The sequence below is a fragment of the Ziziphus jujuba genome, chromosome 1 (assembly GCF_031755915.1).
Source record: "Ziziphus jujuba cultivar Dongzao chromosome 1, ASM3175591v1".
Classification (NCBI taxonomy): Eukaryota; Viridiplantae; Streptophyta; class Magnoliopsida; order Rosales; family Rhamnaceae; genus Ziziphus; species Ziziphus jujuba.
The window spans coordinates 39,675,785-39,692,636 of NC_083379.1; the positions used below are offsets into that span (position 1 = coordinate 39,675,785).

At 33.2% G+C, this 16,852-nt stretch overlaps 2 protein-coding genes across 2 annotated transcripts; both read right to left on the reverse strand.

Annotated features, from left to right (window-relative positions):
• Nucleotides 1–585: 585 nt before the first annotated feature.
• LOC107404257 (chloroplastic import inner membrane translocase subunit TIM22-2) lies at nt 586–3,384 on the reverse strand. Its single transcript, XM_016011206.4, has 5 exons — nt 3,022–3,384; nt 1,790–1,854; nt 1,566–1,638; nt 1,432–1,485; nt 586–1,007 (listed from the first exon to the last, which is right to left on the reverse strand). Exons 1-5 carry the CDS (start codon nt 3,239–3,241, stop codon nt 748–750), a joined length of 672 nt encoding a protein of 223 aa, XP_015866692.3. The 5' UTR covers nt 3,242–3,384; the 3' UTR covers nt 586–747.
• Nucleotides 3,385–3,995: 611 nt separating this feature from the next.
• LOC107404259 (kinesin-like protein KIN-12F) lies at nt 3,996–10,402 on the reverse strand. The gene is made up of 16 exons (XM_016011207.4): nt 9,938–10,402; nt 9,681–9,818; nt 9,112–9,195; nt 8,889–9,014; nt 8,724–8,783; nt 8,583–8,636; nt 8,366–8,458; nt 8,174–8,269; nt 7,713–7,864; nt 7,324–7,476; nt 7,024–7,153; nt 5,955–6,929; nt 5,768–5,863; nt 5,523–5,672; nt 4,634–5,425; nt 3,996–4,491 (listed from the first exon to the last, which is right to left on the reverse strand). Exons 1-16 carry the CDS (start codon nt 10,259–10,261, stop codon nt 4,252–4,254), a joined length of 3,663 nt encoding a protein of 1,220 aa, XP_015866693.3. The 5' UTR covers nt 10,262–10,402; the 3' UTR covers nt 3,996–4,251.
• Nucleotides 10,403–16,852: the final 6,450 nt, after the last annotated feature.

Here is a 16,852-nt window from a genome sequence, read left to right on the forward strand (position 1 = left end):
TATATAAGGTACGTAATATTCAAAGATACACTCTAAGTTTAATAGGGAACTGATCTTCTAATATTTTTCTTCCATTCTTTTTACCATTTGGAGATACGAATGTTTGAGCTTTCTATGGATCTCAACCCCTTTCTGCTGCCATTTCCTTATTTCTCCTCCATATCACACTTTACCATACTTTATGCATATATCCTAGGCTGATTGGCCATACGAGTCCATATGATCGCATTCCCTTTTTTTCTTTCTTTGGACAGTTATACGTTCATACTCATTAATACATATATCAATATATAAATCTTGTTGCTAATTACCAATTAGTACAGTTTATTTTATTATGTATAGCCCAAAACCAGATCATGAACCATATATTGATTTTTTATACTTAAATCCTAACTAAGCCTTTTGGAATAACCACTTAAATTGCCAAATAGTATCCACTAGTGAACGGTTATCAACGTTGATAAATAGTATTTTTATAATTTATTGCTACCCTGGCCACATAGAATTAAGTTAAAATCCCACCAGATGAACACCTTTGGTTGCCGGGCGTTTAATTAAGTTGTACTACTAACAAATTTTGAGACCTTGTCTTACTGATAATGGCCCGTCTTCACCAAAAATGTTATAACAAGCGAGAATTCAACCAGCGAGAGCCATTTCAACTAAAAAATTTACAGACTGTCTTTACCAATCCAAAGAAAGTACATTAAAAGAAGATGGAAAAAAGACAAAAGCATAGACAATCTTCTAGAAGGCTGTGGGAAAAGCACCCTTGTTCTGTTTCTTCAAGGACTCGCGAAATGAAGAGAATGCCCCTTTTAGTTCAGCCGGAAGAGGGAGCTGCAGAGGAAGAGCAAAGGAAGGACGTAAATGAGAATTAAGTTGCTCACTTCTATTTCTTGTGGAAAGCGATTGTGCCAGAGCTGGCTGCTGCTTGTTAAGGCCTTCAATGATAAATGAGAATGCTCCAAAAGTGACGCAGCTCTGTAGAAGAGCCTGGGGTGCACCTGAAAAATAGAATTCATCCATATGTACGCACAAGAAATGTATCTAAGAAATTAAATAAGAAGCTTTGATCACAAATCCTTCATGATGTAAGTATGATTCCAGAAATACTCACTAGCCAAATAACCATAACCATGAACTTGGAAGAAGAAGAGTTTAAATCCAAATAAAAAGATGCAATTATTCAACTCAGTGAAATACGCTTGCTTATGGAAGACGGATGTCATAAGTTGCATGAAACCATAGAGCACTGTGTCTATAAATGCATGATATGAGAAACGACTAACAAGATACTCAAAGCACCTGATAGGTGCACATGCTGTAATTTGGTGGATTTTATATCTCTCTGAGATGGGGGAGGAAGGGGATGCTTGGGTGGGTTACTGGTAAGGCATATCATTAACCTAATGCGAAGATGGTGCATACCTGGAAAACTGAGAGCCAGACCAGTGCAACATCCAGCTACTCCTGCATTAATAACTGCGGAGAAACAAAGCATTATCATCAGATAAATGAATGTATAAGGTTAAAGCATCAATTCCACATTCAAGTTACTATACCATCATCCTTTCCTCGAAGCCTCTTCAAGATGCACACAACCAAACTGTGCACTCCAGATAAAACTGCAAACGTCTGACAAAGAAAAAGTGTGATTTGAATTCGACATAGGCAATTAGTTGTGGAATTTTACCATGTATATCGTACAAAATAAAGGAAAAAAAAACTTAATGAACTCCACTTGTTTAACAAAAATATTTAAATAAGAAGAAAGTCTGTTTCATACCTTGGCAGAGGATCCAGCCTCTGCAAATGATCCTTTAAAACCCTTTTTCTTTACCAGCCCCGCACCTGAAACATAACCATACTTAGGCCCTTCAGCAGCCATATTCCCAGATATGTAAAGGTAAAATAAATTAGCTTATAGGGCCATACACGAGCAGAATCATGTTGAGGAATAGCTTGTCCAATGTCAATTTTTCAGTCAAATGACATCAATTTACTTCAGATATCTCAAAGAAAGCTCAAGTAGGTTGGTTTTCAAGAGTAAAAATTTCAGGCCAAGGGCCACAGACTAGTCACAGTTTGTTAAAGTGCTTACACATTAAGCCTAAATTAAGCCTAAATCGAGTAAGCTTGAGCGGCATGGTTTAAAAATTAACAGCACATCACACACATGCACAACAACAAAAAAGTGGATGCATCCATACTTGATCAACTGACCTTGACTAAGCTTTAATCACCATAAACAACCCAATAAACAATGAGACACGCAAAGTTGCATGTAAAAGTAGCACCACGGTCTAATTTAAATTAAATGTCATAAAACATGAAATTTCCAACCTTTTCAGTTTATTTATTAATACAAAAAATATAAGCATAATTAAAAGCTCAAATCGAATCCAACGGAGTCTTAATGCGTATACAATTAATTAATTCAGTGGTGTCTTTACTTAATACTATCGAGTTCATCCAAAAGCCAGTTCTGGTTAATGAGTTTTACAACCCTTAAATTTTAATTATCAACCTGAAGCCATTTCTGTTACTTTTCAAATCCCTCACTTGCAGCACGCACGAAATCCACACAAGTTATACTCCCTCAAAAAAGGACTTAAGCAGGTTGAACACTCAATTTAAACTAAAAACCACCACTATTCATCCCCAAATTTATAGCATTAATTTACTTCAAGCAGCGTTATAGAACCAAAACGAAACAAAAACAACTGGTATATTAGGGTTTAAAAAAAAAATGAACATAAAAAGAATAAACTATAAGATTAAGTTTTCAAATCTTTGCTTAAATATCCCAAATCACCACAGCCAAACTCAAGACGCGCATGGAAGTTGTAAAGTCAAGAAAATTGGTAGGAAACAACCAAAAGACGCACTTGAGTTCAAATTTTTCTACACAGCCAAAGAAGAAAAAAGAAAGAAAGAAAGAAAAAATTATATGGAAAAGAAAATGATGCAAAAGCACGTATATGTGTAAGCGCGTAGTAGAGGAAAAGAGAAAAAAACCATAGCCGAAAATGGAGCCCATGAAACCGCCGGCGGCGGAATCGCCAGCGAACCTGAGAAGACAGACGGCAGGACCAGAGGTAGGCGTAGGAACCAATGCATTGGAAGGGTTAGGGTTGGAGTTTGTGTTTGAGTTTGGGTTTGGGTTAGGGCTAGGGTTTGGATTGGACTCGGAGTCGGAGTCAGAGTCGGTAAGCGGAGAATCCGACGTCGTTGCCATGTCTGTGTATTGTATCGTATATCTCTTTTTTCCAATCCTTTTAGCTGCTGAATCAAATCCGAAAAAGTCACTGAAAAACCTCTCTCTCTGTCTCTCTCTCTCTCTCTCTCTCTCTCGCTCTCTCTGTCTGCTTCTTCCAATTTTTTATTCTTTTTAATTTTTACGACATTGTTTTCCCGACCTTAAACGACAACGTTCTTCTATATCGCCTTAATGTATTATCCGTATTCGGTTATTCCGTTTTTGGATTCTTTCAAGGGTTTAATATCAATTTACCTCCAAAATTTTGACTTATTTTTCACTTTTGCCTCCTAAATTATTACTTTTTTTTCATTTTCTCTCAAAGTTTTCTTCTTTTGTTTTAATCACTTTATTTATGTAATTATTATGCAACTTTTCTAATGAATTTGATCAAATTAGTCATAAACGCTATGCAAAAGCAAAAATAATGTAATAAAATTGTTTCCAAAAAAGTATGTACAGAGTTTTGATCAAATCATCATTATTTTGTTGGTAAATGGTCAAATTCATCAATAAAATATGATTACTGGACTAAAATGGGACCCAAAAAAAATAATAAATAAATAAAAAAAGATTATGAGGTGAAGTGAGAAAATTTATAATCCATGGCGTAGAGTGAAAAATATCCACGGGTTCCTACGAGAAAGCCAATAATTTGAAGGACAAAAAAATAAATAAAATTAAAAATTAAAAAAAAACCTTGAGGTACATAAATAATTCAAGAAACTTTGGATACATGGAATTTTCAACTATGGTAATTTGAGTAATATGTTTCATTTTTCTTAGATGCATCTTTTATCATAGTTCCAGTATTGAATACTCATTTACAACTAAAGAATAAAATTCATTACATTATTAGTAAGCACACCAAACAAATCATACATGAATGTTTTTAAAGGACCCAAGTAGGGTCATGAAAATCAACAACACTACCTACCTTACCATCATCCAGCAATCCTTCCTTGGCTAATCTCAAAGTTCATTCACAGTCAGTAATGATCTTGGTATATTGCTCCAAATTCAGCTCTCCATGCTTGATCATCATCTGGGATTGTGTTCTGTGCAATGTTGGAATCCTCATGATAGAGTGGTTGCAATGCTGACTCTGGCAATTTGCTCTCTGCCAAGTACTGCTTCATGGTAACCAACTCCATCTTGTGCTTTCGTTTAAGCTTCTCCATTTGCTTCTTCAGTTTTTCATTTTCTTGCTGCATATTTGTGAAGTTCTCCTGTGTAATAGCACAATCAAATAATAAAATTTAAGTTAGACTGCTATAGCACTAAATTGTTACCACCACCAAACTCTAAAACTACAGCAAGATTGTGAAATGTCGTCCTAAGAAATAATAGATTTCTTTGTGTAATATTTACCTCTGCAACTGATGCTGCATGTTCAGTTTCTCTGAGCCTTACAAGAAGTTCTCCAGCAGCATGAACAGCTTCTGCAGTATCCCTCAGTTGAATTCTGAGACTCTTGTTCTCTTTTTTCAAAAGTTCTCTCTCCCTCTCTCTTTCCACTCTCATTGCAGAGAGCTCTGCAGCAAGAGATTTGGCAAAACGAGGTCCATGACCCTTTTTACCAGCCTTTGCCATTGCCTTCTTCACCTCTGCTATCCCTTCCATGATTGCACGGTGCTTTCCAGCCAAGTCGTTATACTTCTCTTGCAGTTCTGCATAATGTTCAACAAATCTAGCATGGCCAAGGACAGATCTTTGAAGTGCATCATCTAATTCTTCAGTACACTGCTTCTCTAATTTCAATTCCATCTCCACCTTCTCTGCTCGTCGACGGTGAGCATCTAGATCAATTCTCAGCTCATCGGTTAATGAAATCCAATCGCTCTCCATTTCTGTCCATCTTTCTCTTTCTCTCTCCAGTTCTTCTTGGCTGAAATTTTGGTATGCACCACTTTTTCGCAGTTGGATGGACCGCGACAATAGAGAGGACCTTAGCTTCTCAGTAGACTTGTTAGGAGATGCATCAGTTTGTGACTTCAACTTGCTCCTTAAAAGTTGGATTTCCTTAAGAAGTTCTTCCTTCTCATTCGCATCAAAAGATATATTATTTCCATACCCCAGAACCGACTCATTCTGAACTTCCTTTATTTCATAGTTCTCTTTGATAACCTCTGGATGCTTATCAAGAGAATTGCATCTGAAATGCTGCACAAAACACCAGGAACATAAAAGAAATTTTCAATATGTGAGAGTGGATGACAAGGTATAATACAATTTTTGCATATATTATATTATTATATACCTTGGTTTCATCCTTCAGAAAATGAATGTCCACATCTTTGGACTCCTCAAATGGTATTATTTCATTCTTTGAAGACAAAAGACAACGAGAGTTACTTTCTTGACCATCTTCAACAATGGAATTATGTTTCTCACATTTGTATTGCTCTATCTACAAATTCAGAAAAATTCAGCATTTTTGTCATGTAAGGTGGACAGACATAACTAACAAATTATTGAGCAAAGTCCAAAATAAGTTTACATTACCAATTGATTTAATTGCTCAATTTTCGCTGCTTGCTCCATACAACGATTTTCAAGCTCCTCTCTCTTGGTAACTTCTGCCATTGCATTCCTTGCATCCTGATTGGGAAACAAAATAACCATACAAATGTAAGAGGACATGTATTTTATGATACAGTTTATTAGAAGATATGAGCATAACGTAGCATGCCTTAGTTGCTTCGTCAGTCATTGGCTTCCCTGCTCCATCAACTGCCACAATCCATGTCTTCAAGCTATCCTGGACTTCATTGGAATCTGTTTCTTGAATCTGTTTTCGGCAAGATGCACAAAGCAATGTTGTAGAAGCATTGGTGTTATCGACTTCAGGACAAGGTTTCAGTGTCAAGTGCTCAAACGAGAAGGCAACTGGAGTTCCATTTGATGCAGAGTTCCTCTGGTGGTAGTCAATTATCTGTAAGCCTCTCTGAAGGCTGGCAGCCAATGACTCTGTGGGGCCTGGAAATATCTTGCTTGACTGCAAAGAAGACCTGATATTTTCACTCTGACTAAGTGACTGTCTTAAAACATCTGAATTAATCTTTGAACTGTCAGAAACATTATTCCTACTAACTGAATGACTTGATGAGATTGTCACACTTTTCCTATGGTTTTTTCCAATTTTTGGAGACTCTGACAACGTTGGCTCTTGGAGAATTGAAGGCCTGCAGGAGCTGATTGAGATGCTGCTTCTAAATCCTGGATTCTTAGCCTCCAAGGTTTTAGAAGAACTTCCGAGATTCTCTGTCAGCGTGATGTTTTCCTTGTGAGGAATTTCATTTTCAGATGTCTCAAGATTAATTTCTTCACACTCTGTTTCTTCTGGATAATTGATATCATCTTGACTCATCAAATCTGTCTCACAACTTTCACCCACCTGGATGGAGAGCCTATTAAGAGATAGGTCCCCTGAATTCTCTTCATGAGAATCACGCAACTCATCTAGCTGTTTACGAAGTTCATTTACATCGTCCTCATCAACATTAACCTCTTCATCAGAATCATGGTCAATGCGAGGCAATATTAATGAGCGATTAAGGCTAACTCTCAATTGATTCAAGCTTTCACGTACATTCCATCCTTGAAAGTGTCCATATTTACCACCAACTGAATTAGAAGCAGTGGACTTTGCTCTAATAAGCTCTTCCTGCCAAAAAAAAAAAAAGTACACGAATTTCCATTGTTCTCAGCCACCATCTAATCAAACAAAGAATACAAATTAAATCCACAGGATTTAGTACCTTCAATTGACGAATTTGATCACTTAGATCATTAACATCATCCTCTGTTATTTCATTTACTACTGGCTCATTTCTAACAGATTTCACACGTTCTCCAAACCGTAGTGTTCTTAGTATTTCACTATTGTTGCTGCATTCAAGAAGCACAATCTTTAACCATTGTTTAAGACAAAATGCACTCTAGCTTAGGGACTGCATTTTAATCACCATGTCACAGAGTATGTACATATTCATGCATGTACATCCAATGGAAAATTAAAGTATAAATAAGAAGAAAAAAAAAATATTAGAGTCAAATACTTTTTGTCTGGAGAGATGGCACAGATGACTGTTAATTTTGAATTGCCACCAAGTGATTCCCGCAACAATTGTGTTAAACAGGAGCCTTTGTACAGACTATCTTCAGATTTTCCAGACTCAGGTCCCTTCGTAGCTAGAGTATTTACCAATTGCCTACAACCAAATGGGACAGCAATGATGAAATTTCATTCCAAAAGAAATATTATGTTATATCCATTTTAAAATTATGATGTTGTGAACCTTATAAGCCACACAAAATTACTTGTAGCTAGCAAGAAAATGTGATACATAAGTTTCAACCATTACATCATAATCACTCCATAATATCAGTAGTCTGCATTAAGGACAACTGATTAAACAAATATGAAATATAAGTTATAGAATCCTACCCAAGCCGTAACAAGGACTTCTTGACATTTTTTCCTTCCCTGGCACACTGTCTACCTGCATCATCGTCAATTTTATTTTTATCTAGACCAGCAAGATCAACAAGGCTGATTCTGCTTGTTTTCGAACTACCAAAACACTTTGATGAGGTCTCCTGCAAAATCAATTAGCAAGACTACTTTTAAGAAAGTCAAAAACAGTTTATATTAGAAAAAATTTAGCTTCCAAAAACTTAAAAGTACCTTTTATCCAAAAAGCACGTTAAAAAAGAGCAAAAATGACCATCATGTCTCACAAGGACAACATGTAGAGTGGTAAAAATATAAGCATAAAACCACATAAAATTGTACCCTAACTACTGCAAAAAAAAATTCCTAAAAGAGTAATCTTATCCAAAGAACTATCATTCTCAAAGCAATTGTTTCTACTAGTAACTGAAAGAAAATCCAATATCCACTCATACCTTACACCAAGATTCAATGAAAAAAGTAAAAACAATATGGGATCTAGAGCTCTTGGAGTTCACACTAGTTGCACCTACTTTCCTACTTGAAAGCCCCTGCATTATATTCAGAGAAATTAAGAAAATAAGCATTAAAAGTGAATAATTTAAGCATTCGTGAACAATTTGGAATAATGCATGTCCATCACTTACCTTGATCAGAATCTGTATCACATCCTCATAGCTAGTCACATATTCTTCTGTCAAATTCTCAACAAACAGTCCATTTTTGGGATCATCCTTAATCTGAAACAGTTTTATCAGACATGCTGTTACCATTATGCATGCACTTATGAACAAAAAGAAAAAAAGAAAGAAGAAAAGGAAACAGACATCAACAGAATCACTCCATAATAAAGTAAATTTCTACCTCAAGTCTTCTTTGGGTTGGATCAAGTAAATCCCCTATTTGTTCATTGTATATCTGTGATTAACAACAAGTAAACAAACATCATAAATGAAGCAAAAGGCATGGATTCCAAAACTTTAGCTCAGAGTGGACATAGTATACCTCAAGAAACGAGCAACGGCACTGATAATTAATCTGTTTCCCTTCAGAGTTTTGCCGCTCCTACATATGACAATCCAAATAAAACATTCACAAACCTTAGTTTAAGACATTAATATTTCACTTGCCACTTCCAGAAGAAAAAACAAATGGAAAAGAGGTTCATACTTTATCAATCTCTGAAAATAGCATTTGGAAAGTGCGAGGAACAATGCCCTGTTGACTATGAGGAGAGGGATCCTCAACCATGGCGCTCGGAGGACCCCACATAGTGTATGTCTTTCCGCTTCCACTCTAGAGAATTCCACAAAGTTAGTTCCATTACTAATTCGGGTCATTATTAGCAGACAAAACGAAGGTATTGGGAATACAACATAATCTTATGAAATACCTGTCCATATGAAACGATTGAAGTGTTGTAACCAGCCAAAGCATTTTTAACCAACGGCACACCCACCAACTGAAAAACGTCTCCCTGATAGGAATCCAAATAACAGTTTAATAACTTAAATTCCCTAACCCTTAGTTTTGGTACTAAGAAGATAAACTACACTACAATAACAGAAATAAAATTTGCTCCTCATTGAGTGTTATTCCAACGAATGTTTACTCCATTTATTTGTTCTAAACTCAATCAAGTGGAAGTCTTAGACTAATTGCTTTGGTACTAAGAAGATAAACTACACTACAATAACAGAAATAAAATTTGCTCCTTATTGAGTTAACAATTCCAACGAATGTTTACTCCATTTATTTGTTCTAAACTCAATCCAGTGGAAGTCTTAGACTAATTGCTTTCCCTTTTTCCAAACAAATTAAATCAAGGAATTATTTCTCATTTCTTTACTCTTATTACATTTTCTGTGCTTCCAAACAGACCATTAATCTACTTGAAAGTTGAAAAAACTACATCTCAAATCTTGCTCATACAGAAATTGCTGAAAAGTTTAGCTATTTTACCTGATTGGCTTTCGAATCAAAAACCGAATCAAACGTAAATCTCCGGTCCCCAACCGAGACAGAATCTGAAGAAACCTTTTTTATGGTTCCATCTCCGTCCCTTGCACCATCATTAGCAGGCTTAATTCTCACCACAACCTAAGCAGATTAAGAGGGAAAACAAAACAAATATATCAATGATAACCCAAAAATCATGAATTATGTGAAAAAAAATGGTAATAATAATAATAAATAACAGAGTTTCTACATTCCAGTACCTTCACCGGTGCATCAGAAGGCACGGTTTCTTGTTGGTCAGCGTACGATCCGGCAATCTCTGGCTTAGATTTATGCAGATCGGAAGGTAACTGCTTGGCTAAAAGAGGCGAGTTGGTTTGGCCGTGGTCGATCTGGATGTTTGGATCGATGGGAGGGGTGTTTTCGATGTTGGACTTAGGGTTTTTAGGGTTTGAGTTGGTCTTGAGCTTAGAGAAAGAGGAAGAAGAAGACGACATGGATCTCGGTAGGAGGTTCCGAATGGATGAGGCCAAGAATCGAGTCTCCATGTTGCTACTATCTTTGCTGCTGCTGAGCTTCCTCATGGTTTTCCAAGCTGCTTTGCTATGCACAGAGAGACACAGAGAGTTTGAACTTCGAATTCGAAAATGAAAGAAGCTCTCGACCGTTGAGAAAGAAGAAGAGAGAGAGAGAGAGAGGCGAAATTTGCAATTGAATGAGCGGTTCTAAAAAACCTGTTTTAAAATCGAATTTTGTAACGTATGTGAAATACCCAGCATGCCCCTGACTTGCTTTCACTTTCCTGCTTTTTCAAAACATATAATAATTATTATGATTGCTTTTCAAAATTGTTTTCGGGCCTTCCAAAAAGTAAAATAAATAAATAAGATTAAGAAAGCGCTCCTTGTTCCTCATTATTATAGGTTTCTTTTTCTTTTTTTTCTTAATTTGGTCCACTTAGATTAGAAGTAAAGGAAAAGGATAGATTAGTCACATCGAAAATATTCAAATAGCTAGCCGTTAGTGGCGGTAGGAGACAAAACGACAAAAGGATTATAAATTGGGAATACTCTAAAATAACGGTCACAGCCAAAGTCATGGTCACGGTAGCTGTCATTGACTTTGGGCTTTTGATAATAAGCTTATGTAGGTGTCACCCTCGTTGAAAATAAAAACTGGATAATTTCACAAACTTCGTTTAAATTTTTTTACATTTATCCTTTTTTATTTTTTTTTTTTCAGAAAATTTCCTTGTAGTTTTAATCTTTTTTTTCATTCTTCATTTACTTTACAATTTCTTCATTTTTTTCTAGAATAAACTATAAAATTGCATTAATTTTTTTGTGTAAAAAATAAAATTCACCATCTCATTGATAGATTGAAATACAAATAATTAGATTTTATAATGATAATATTTAAATAATAAATTCCTATTAAATGAATTTTTTTCACTCATAACATAAGTAATTTGATATTCTACTTTCAAAAAAAAATAATTAATTTGATATTAAAATAAAAAAAAAAGGAAAAAAAAAAAGAAAAAAGAATTCACATAGTTGCGAACCCAATTAAACTGGGCTTGGGTTGAACTTGATGCTACAAAATCTCAAGTATAAAAGCCCATGAACCTAAAATTTGCGTAGTTGAAATGCTTTTTGTGGACCAACTCGAATATGAAACACAGTTTACACATTTATTTTTTTCAACCACGTCCAAAAAGAATGTACACACAACAAAGTTAAAATTAAACTTGTTTATAAATTCGAATTTTTCTGAATTTTTTCTTAGCTCATATTTTTTTAAAAAAAAAAAATTCTAGTACCACACGTTATTTTTCTTTTATTGAAAATTGATAGGAAGAGTTGAGTTTCTACTTAAAGAGTTTTTGTTTTTTACCAAAAAAAAAAAAGAGTTTTCTACTTAGTTGATGGGAATCCTTTTTTTTTTTTTTTTTTTTTGGGGAGGGGGTTGGGGGTGGGGGTAATATTGGATGGGAATTCAATGATTATTGGTACATGTGATTTTAGGACTTCCTTGACTATATAATAAAATAAAATAAAAAATATTGTCTTATTATGTTAATAGTGTTATTCCAATTTCCCAATAGTTACAAATATTTTTCACATCCATGGTCAACAATATGATTACTTTAGATACATGTCGTACCAATCTCTCATGTGCCATGTTTGCTAAAAATGTCTTAATTTGCTACATCCACTAAGCTTTATTAAAGACTTTACCGAAACAAAATAAAATAAACCTTTATTAAAGAGACTTTTTTTTTTATTAAAATTTAGCAGTTTTTTTTGACAAAGCCCAAGGCTGAGGCCAAAAATCCCCTTCAACTGCATTCTGCAACTATAAACTTTTATCAACACAACTCTTTTTACTTTGGTGGCCAAATGAAAAAAATGGTCCGCTAATACTAGCATAAAGTTTTTACATATAAAATATATTAGGTTAAAAATTGAAAAAGAATATATATATATATATATATATGTATGCACACATATATATGGGATAATTATGGTGATAAAATATTATTTATTAATTAAGTCTTTAATTTATGATAGCACTAGGCCTAATCATAAAAACCACTAAATGCATCCCGTTAAATCAAAATTATATATGACTTTATATTATTCTACACTTTTTTCCCATTTAAACCTTCAAAATATTGTGTGATATCTTTACTGCTGGCAGAAAGGTGATTTTTTTTCTTCTTCTTTTTTTTTTTTTCCACACCCGCTAGCATTCAATAGAAAAGTTATTTATTTATTTATTATCCAAGATAACTTCAAATTGTAAAATTCTCATTTTATTATGCCTATAAATGAAATTAAAATTTTATTTTGGCCTTGAGGCCCCTTGGCAATAAAATTGCTCCAAAATTTTGCTTCTTCTTTTTTTTTTTTTAACTCTCTCTTGTGGGGTTACTTCAATGGAGACGTTTCGTTGGAAACAAAAGTAAAAGGATTTTTAATTCTCATATTAAATATCAGTCTCCATCATTGAAATATAATTAGAAACGTTACAAGCTTGTGGCAGTTGAGAAAAGCCACAGCCTCTCAATTTACTCCACAAGAAGAATAGTCTTTTCTTCATCTTCTACAGCCTCATTAATGTTGGTCTGCAGAAGTGCATGCACAGAACCGGAGTTGTTCCATTTTTTTATTCGATGTGAATAAATTGTCCTTGACCTCCCTTTGAATCCATATATCAGGATCCAATCACAAACTAAAGTCACTTTCTGGGTCAGTTTAAAAAAAAATAAAATAAAATAAATACTCTTAGCTTTACAAAATGGTTCCAAGTAATTCAATACTGTTCTAGTCCTTGCGGTTATTCATGGTTGATTTTATTGCATACTTACTCCTTTTAATTGTTGTTAAAATATTATACTTTAGATTCTCTGCTTTTGTTTTTCAAAAAATGTTTCTTGAAGAAGATATCTTTCCATTAGTTTTAACAAAAAAGTCTAAAAACGTTCTTTGAAAAACATGTAAATACTCTTAAAGTTCAATATAGAACTTTAGTTTATCAAACTTCAAAAGTTATTTAATTTAAGAATGAATTTACAGGTTAATTTATCAATTACTTTGTTCGTTAATTCATACTTGCTGACAACCTTCATATGAATGTTAAGAATGAGAGAGGATGTACAGATTTTGTTTATATAACAAGTTTGCTCGAATTTTAAATTTCAAGACACCCTGCAATTTTTTTCAAAACAAACTTTATATAATCACTACTAATCAAACGTAGACAGTGAACTATTTTGTAATAATTAATATGAATTCAGTCCTCCTCTTTATTCACCAATTTCACTTTTTTTTTAATAATTTGGATCATTTTTAATCAATATTCATGTCTTTTAGCCCAAAATTAAAATACCAATAATAATATGATTAAGTAAGGACAAATCTTCTAAATATGTGGGCAGACTACAAATTTGAAAAAAAAAAAAAAAGCAAGCAAATTGATATTCAATTTGCATAGTGGAGGGTGAAACTAAATATCTACATTATATATATATAAATATATAACTCAGTCAATTCTTCCCACCGCCATTACAGCTTGAAGTTTTTCTCCCAGATGAGAATCACAAAAATTAGACAGAGTCTAAAGTGCACAACTGGCACAAACCAAACTAGCTATTTAGTTGAGTGCCACTTAATTATAAAAACCCCATTATAAGTTTGGGGGAATCATAATTTATTAGAATTTTTGTCGCATGCGGAGAAGAACGGGAATGTTCCAAAAAGTTTTTTTTTTTTTTCTTTTCCTAATATAAAATCAATCTGATTAACAAATAAAAACTTGTTTATTATGGAAGAATGTGGGATTAGGTGAGTAATTTAGTCTGAGACACAGTGATTTCAAAAAGTCAAAAAAATACCAATAAATAAAACACCTAAAAGCCCACTTGATTGCCATATTTTTCAAAATAACCTTGTCAATTTTTATTGTAACTTATCTGCAAAATCTGATTTGATTTTCAAAGAGAGTCAAGATTTGCTGACACATTCTTCAGAGTCACTACAGTGTAAGGGGAGGGAAGAACAAGTATTGTGCTTATTTTCTTTCTCTCCTTAATTTATTTTTCTGGTTCTCAATGTGAACAAAGCATAGGAAAGAAGTAGTTGTCATGACCACTTCTGGGCACTATGTATGTAATTCACTTTTGTTATACTAAAATTCTGCTCACCAATATACTTGTTATGATTATTGATGATGAAATGCCTAATGCTAGCTATTATATTTATATGAAATATGGTGGGTTTAACATCAATCTTTTTTAAAATAATAATAATAATAATATTAAAAATTAAATATCTTATAAAAATAATCACATAATGTCTGTTATATCTAGAAAAACCTATCATCATATTATTTACTAAGGAAAAGACAAAATGGATATAGCAAAGATGATGATATTAGAGTTGAAAACTAATGTGTGGATGGGGTGAGAAAAGAAAGAAGGGGGTTGAATGGGTGAATAGAACTTTTTTCTTTTATTTTTCTTTTTGATCGCTTTCTTGTTACAAGTTAGATCACAAAAGAAATATCCTGATCATATTAAATGGGGACAAAACACACCCACCCAAAATGAAAGAAATTTTCAACAAATCAATCTATAGTTTTGGTAGACTGAAAGCAGCTAGTAGTTGTTGGATCACTTAAAGTTATATAAGTGTTGTATATATTACATATACACATAATGAAATCCTAATTAACTAATTAGGCATAATTTAATTAATTTGCATGGGGTTGTTGTCCAAAACTGCACAAAATATACGCCAATTACGCCAATTCATACTCCAAATTCCAAAAGATGGAGATAATATTAGTCCAAAGATAATGGTAGATGGAAAAAAGGTACTCTAATTCATGATTTCTACCCAAAAAGGTCTACTCCATCTAGAAAGAGAAAATAAAAAAATTAAAGAAAAAAGATTAATAATAAATAAATAAAGCTTGTCAATCTCTATCATGGGTGGCTCTTTATAGCCAAGCGTCACACTCACATTAAGAAAAGGGAAAAGGAAGAATTGTTGAAGAGCGTTTTAGTAGGCAGAATCCCACAAAAGTCTACTTTGGATGGATTATATGGTTTTTCAAAGAGATAGTTAAAGGGTCATTGAATAGTTAGCAAACCCGTGCCCTCCCTCCAAAGTCATTTGAATTAAAATGTAATAAAACCCCACTATGCTTAATTTACTCACTGATTTAATACTATATGTTTTTTTTTTTTTGGCTTTTTAATTATAGTGCCTTTAATTTGATTAATAACACAATAGAATCTTTGGAGAATCAAGCTGTTGTTATAGGGTCCATTACAAAAAGTCATACGTAAAAATTTAGAAAACAACATTAAAGCCAGCTACAGTGAGTGCTCTTAAACATTATTGAGCATTTTTATTGCTACAAAATTGAAGTAGGAATTATTCTATATATAAGTTTCACATTACCAACCAAAAAAAACAAAAAACAAAAAGAGAGAGAGAGAGAGAGAGAAAGTCCAATATTCTTTAGTTTTAGGAAGTTTCCTGATCATTTATTAGACCTAACTCACTTTTTCATTTCTTTGGTTTCTTGTATCATTGAAGAATAACAATATGAAGAACGAGATAATTGCAATTCATTATGTTTTATTTTAATTATTATTATCTTTTTTGGTGTAATAATCACTGTGTCTGACTACAAGCAAGGAGATTATACAGGCATCATATCTGTATTGTATCCACACGTTTATTTAACTATATTATCATATTATCATACCAAACAGGACCCCCTACCTTACAAGGTTAATGTATTCTATTTTATTTATTGTTTCTTTATTGTTATTGGATCCATCTGTAGGTGGGTATATACAACTTTTTTTTCTTTATACTTAATTCAAAATAATTTGGTTCTAGATTAAAATTTAATAATATAAAAAGGTACCTAATATTATTTGGTTTCTTGTATCAAAAGCTTACACATAATCCTACAGTGTTGTCTAAAAATACTTAAAAGCTTGGGTTTATAGTCCTTACTCCTTTCGTTCTAAATTAAAATTTAGGGTTGTTAGCTCGTAAAGGAAATTATCTGACTCTTATTTTGCTTCTGTGCTTTAGAGCGTGAAGGGCTTTAATACCATAAAAGATTTTACAATACCTATTTAATCTAGACGCAACACTTCATCTATAATTTAAAGCAACTCTAATAAAATAATAGAAAATCATTGCTAAACAAATACACAATTGGCAAAACACCCTAACGTACTCAAGGAGAAATATGGCTTTTCAACTTCATTTGTTTCTCGGATTAAAAAAGCCTGTAAAAGACAATCTTTCACATAACCTTTAAGCTTGGTTGGTTTTATTACATCGGTTTTTTATTTAGCATATCTATTATTAGGTAAGTAAATGAAGTTCTACTTTGCTTTTATTGATTTTTAAATTATTAATTAAATTGTTTCAATAAGTGAGACGTGGTTCGGGTGGATATTTTCTTATGGTTTTATAAAGTTGTAGATTGGGGAAATATTCATAACTTTTTTTTCCAGTTGCTCATTCAATTCCTTTTTGTGTTTTTCTTTTATTTTATTAGTTTCATTTTTACTTGTTTGACAATTGGTTTATACCGTTCTATTTGAGTGGATAAATCATGAATGACACGTTGGGTTTAGA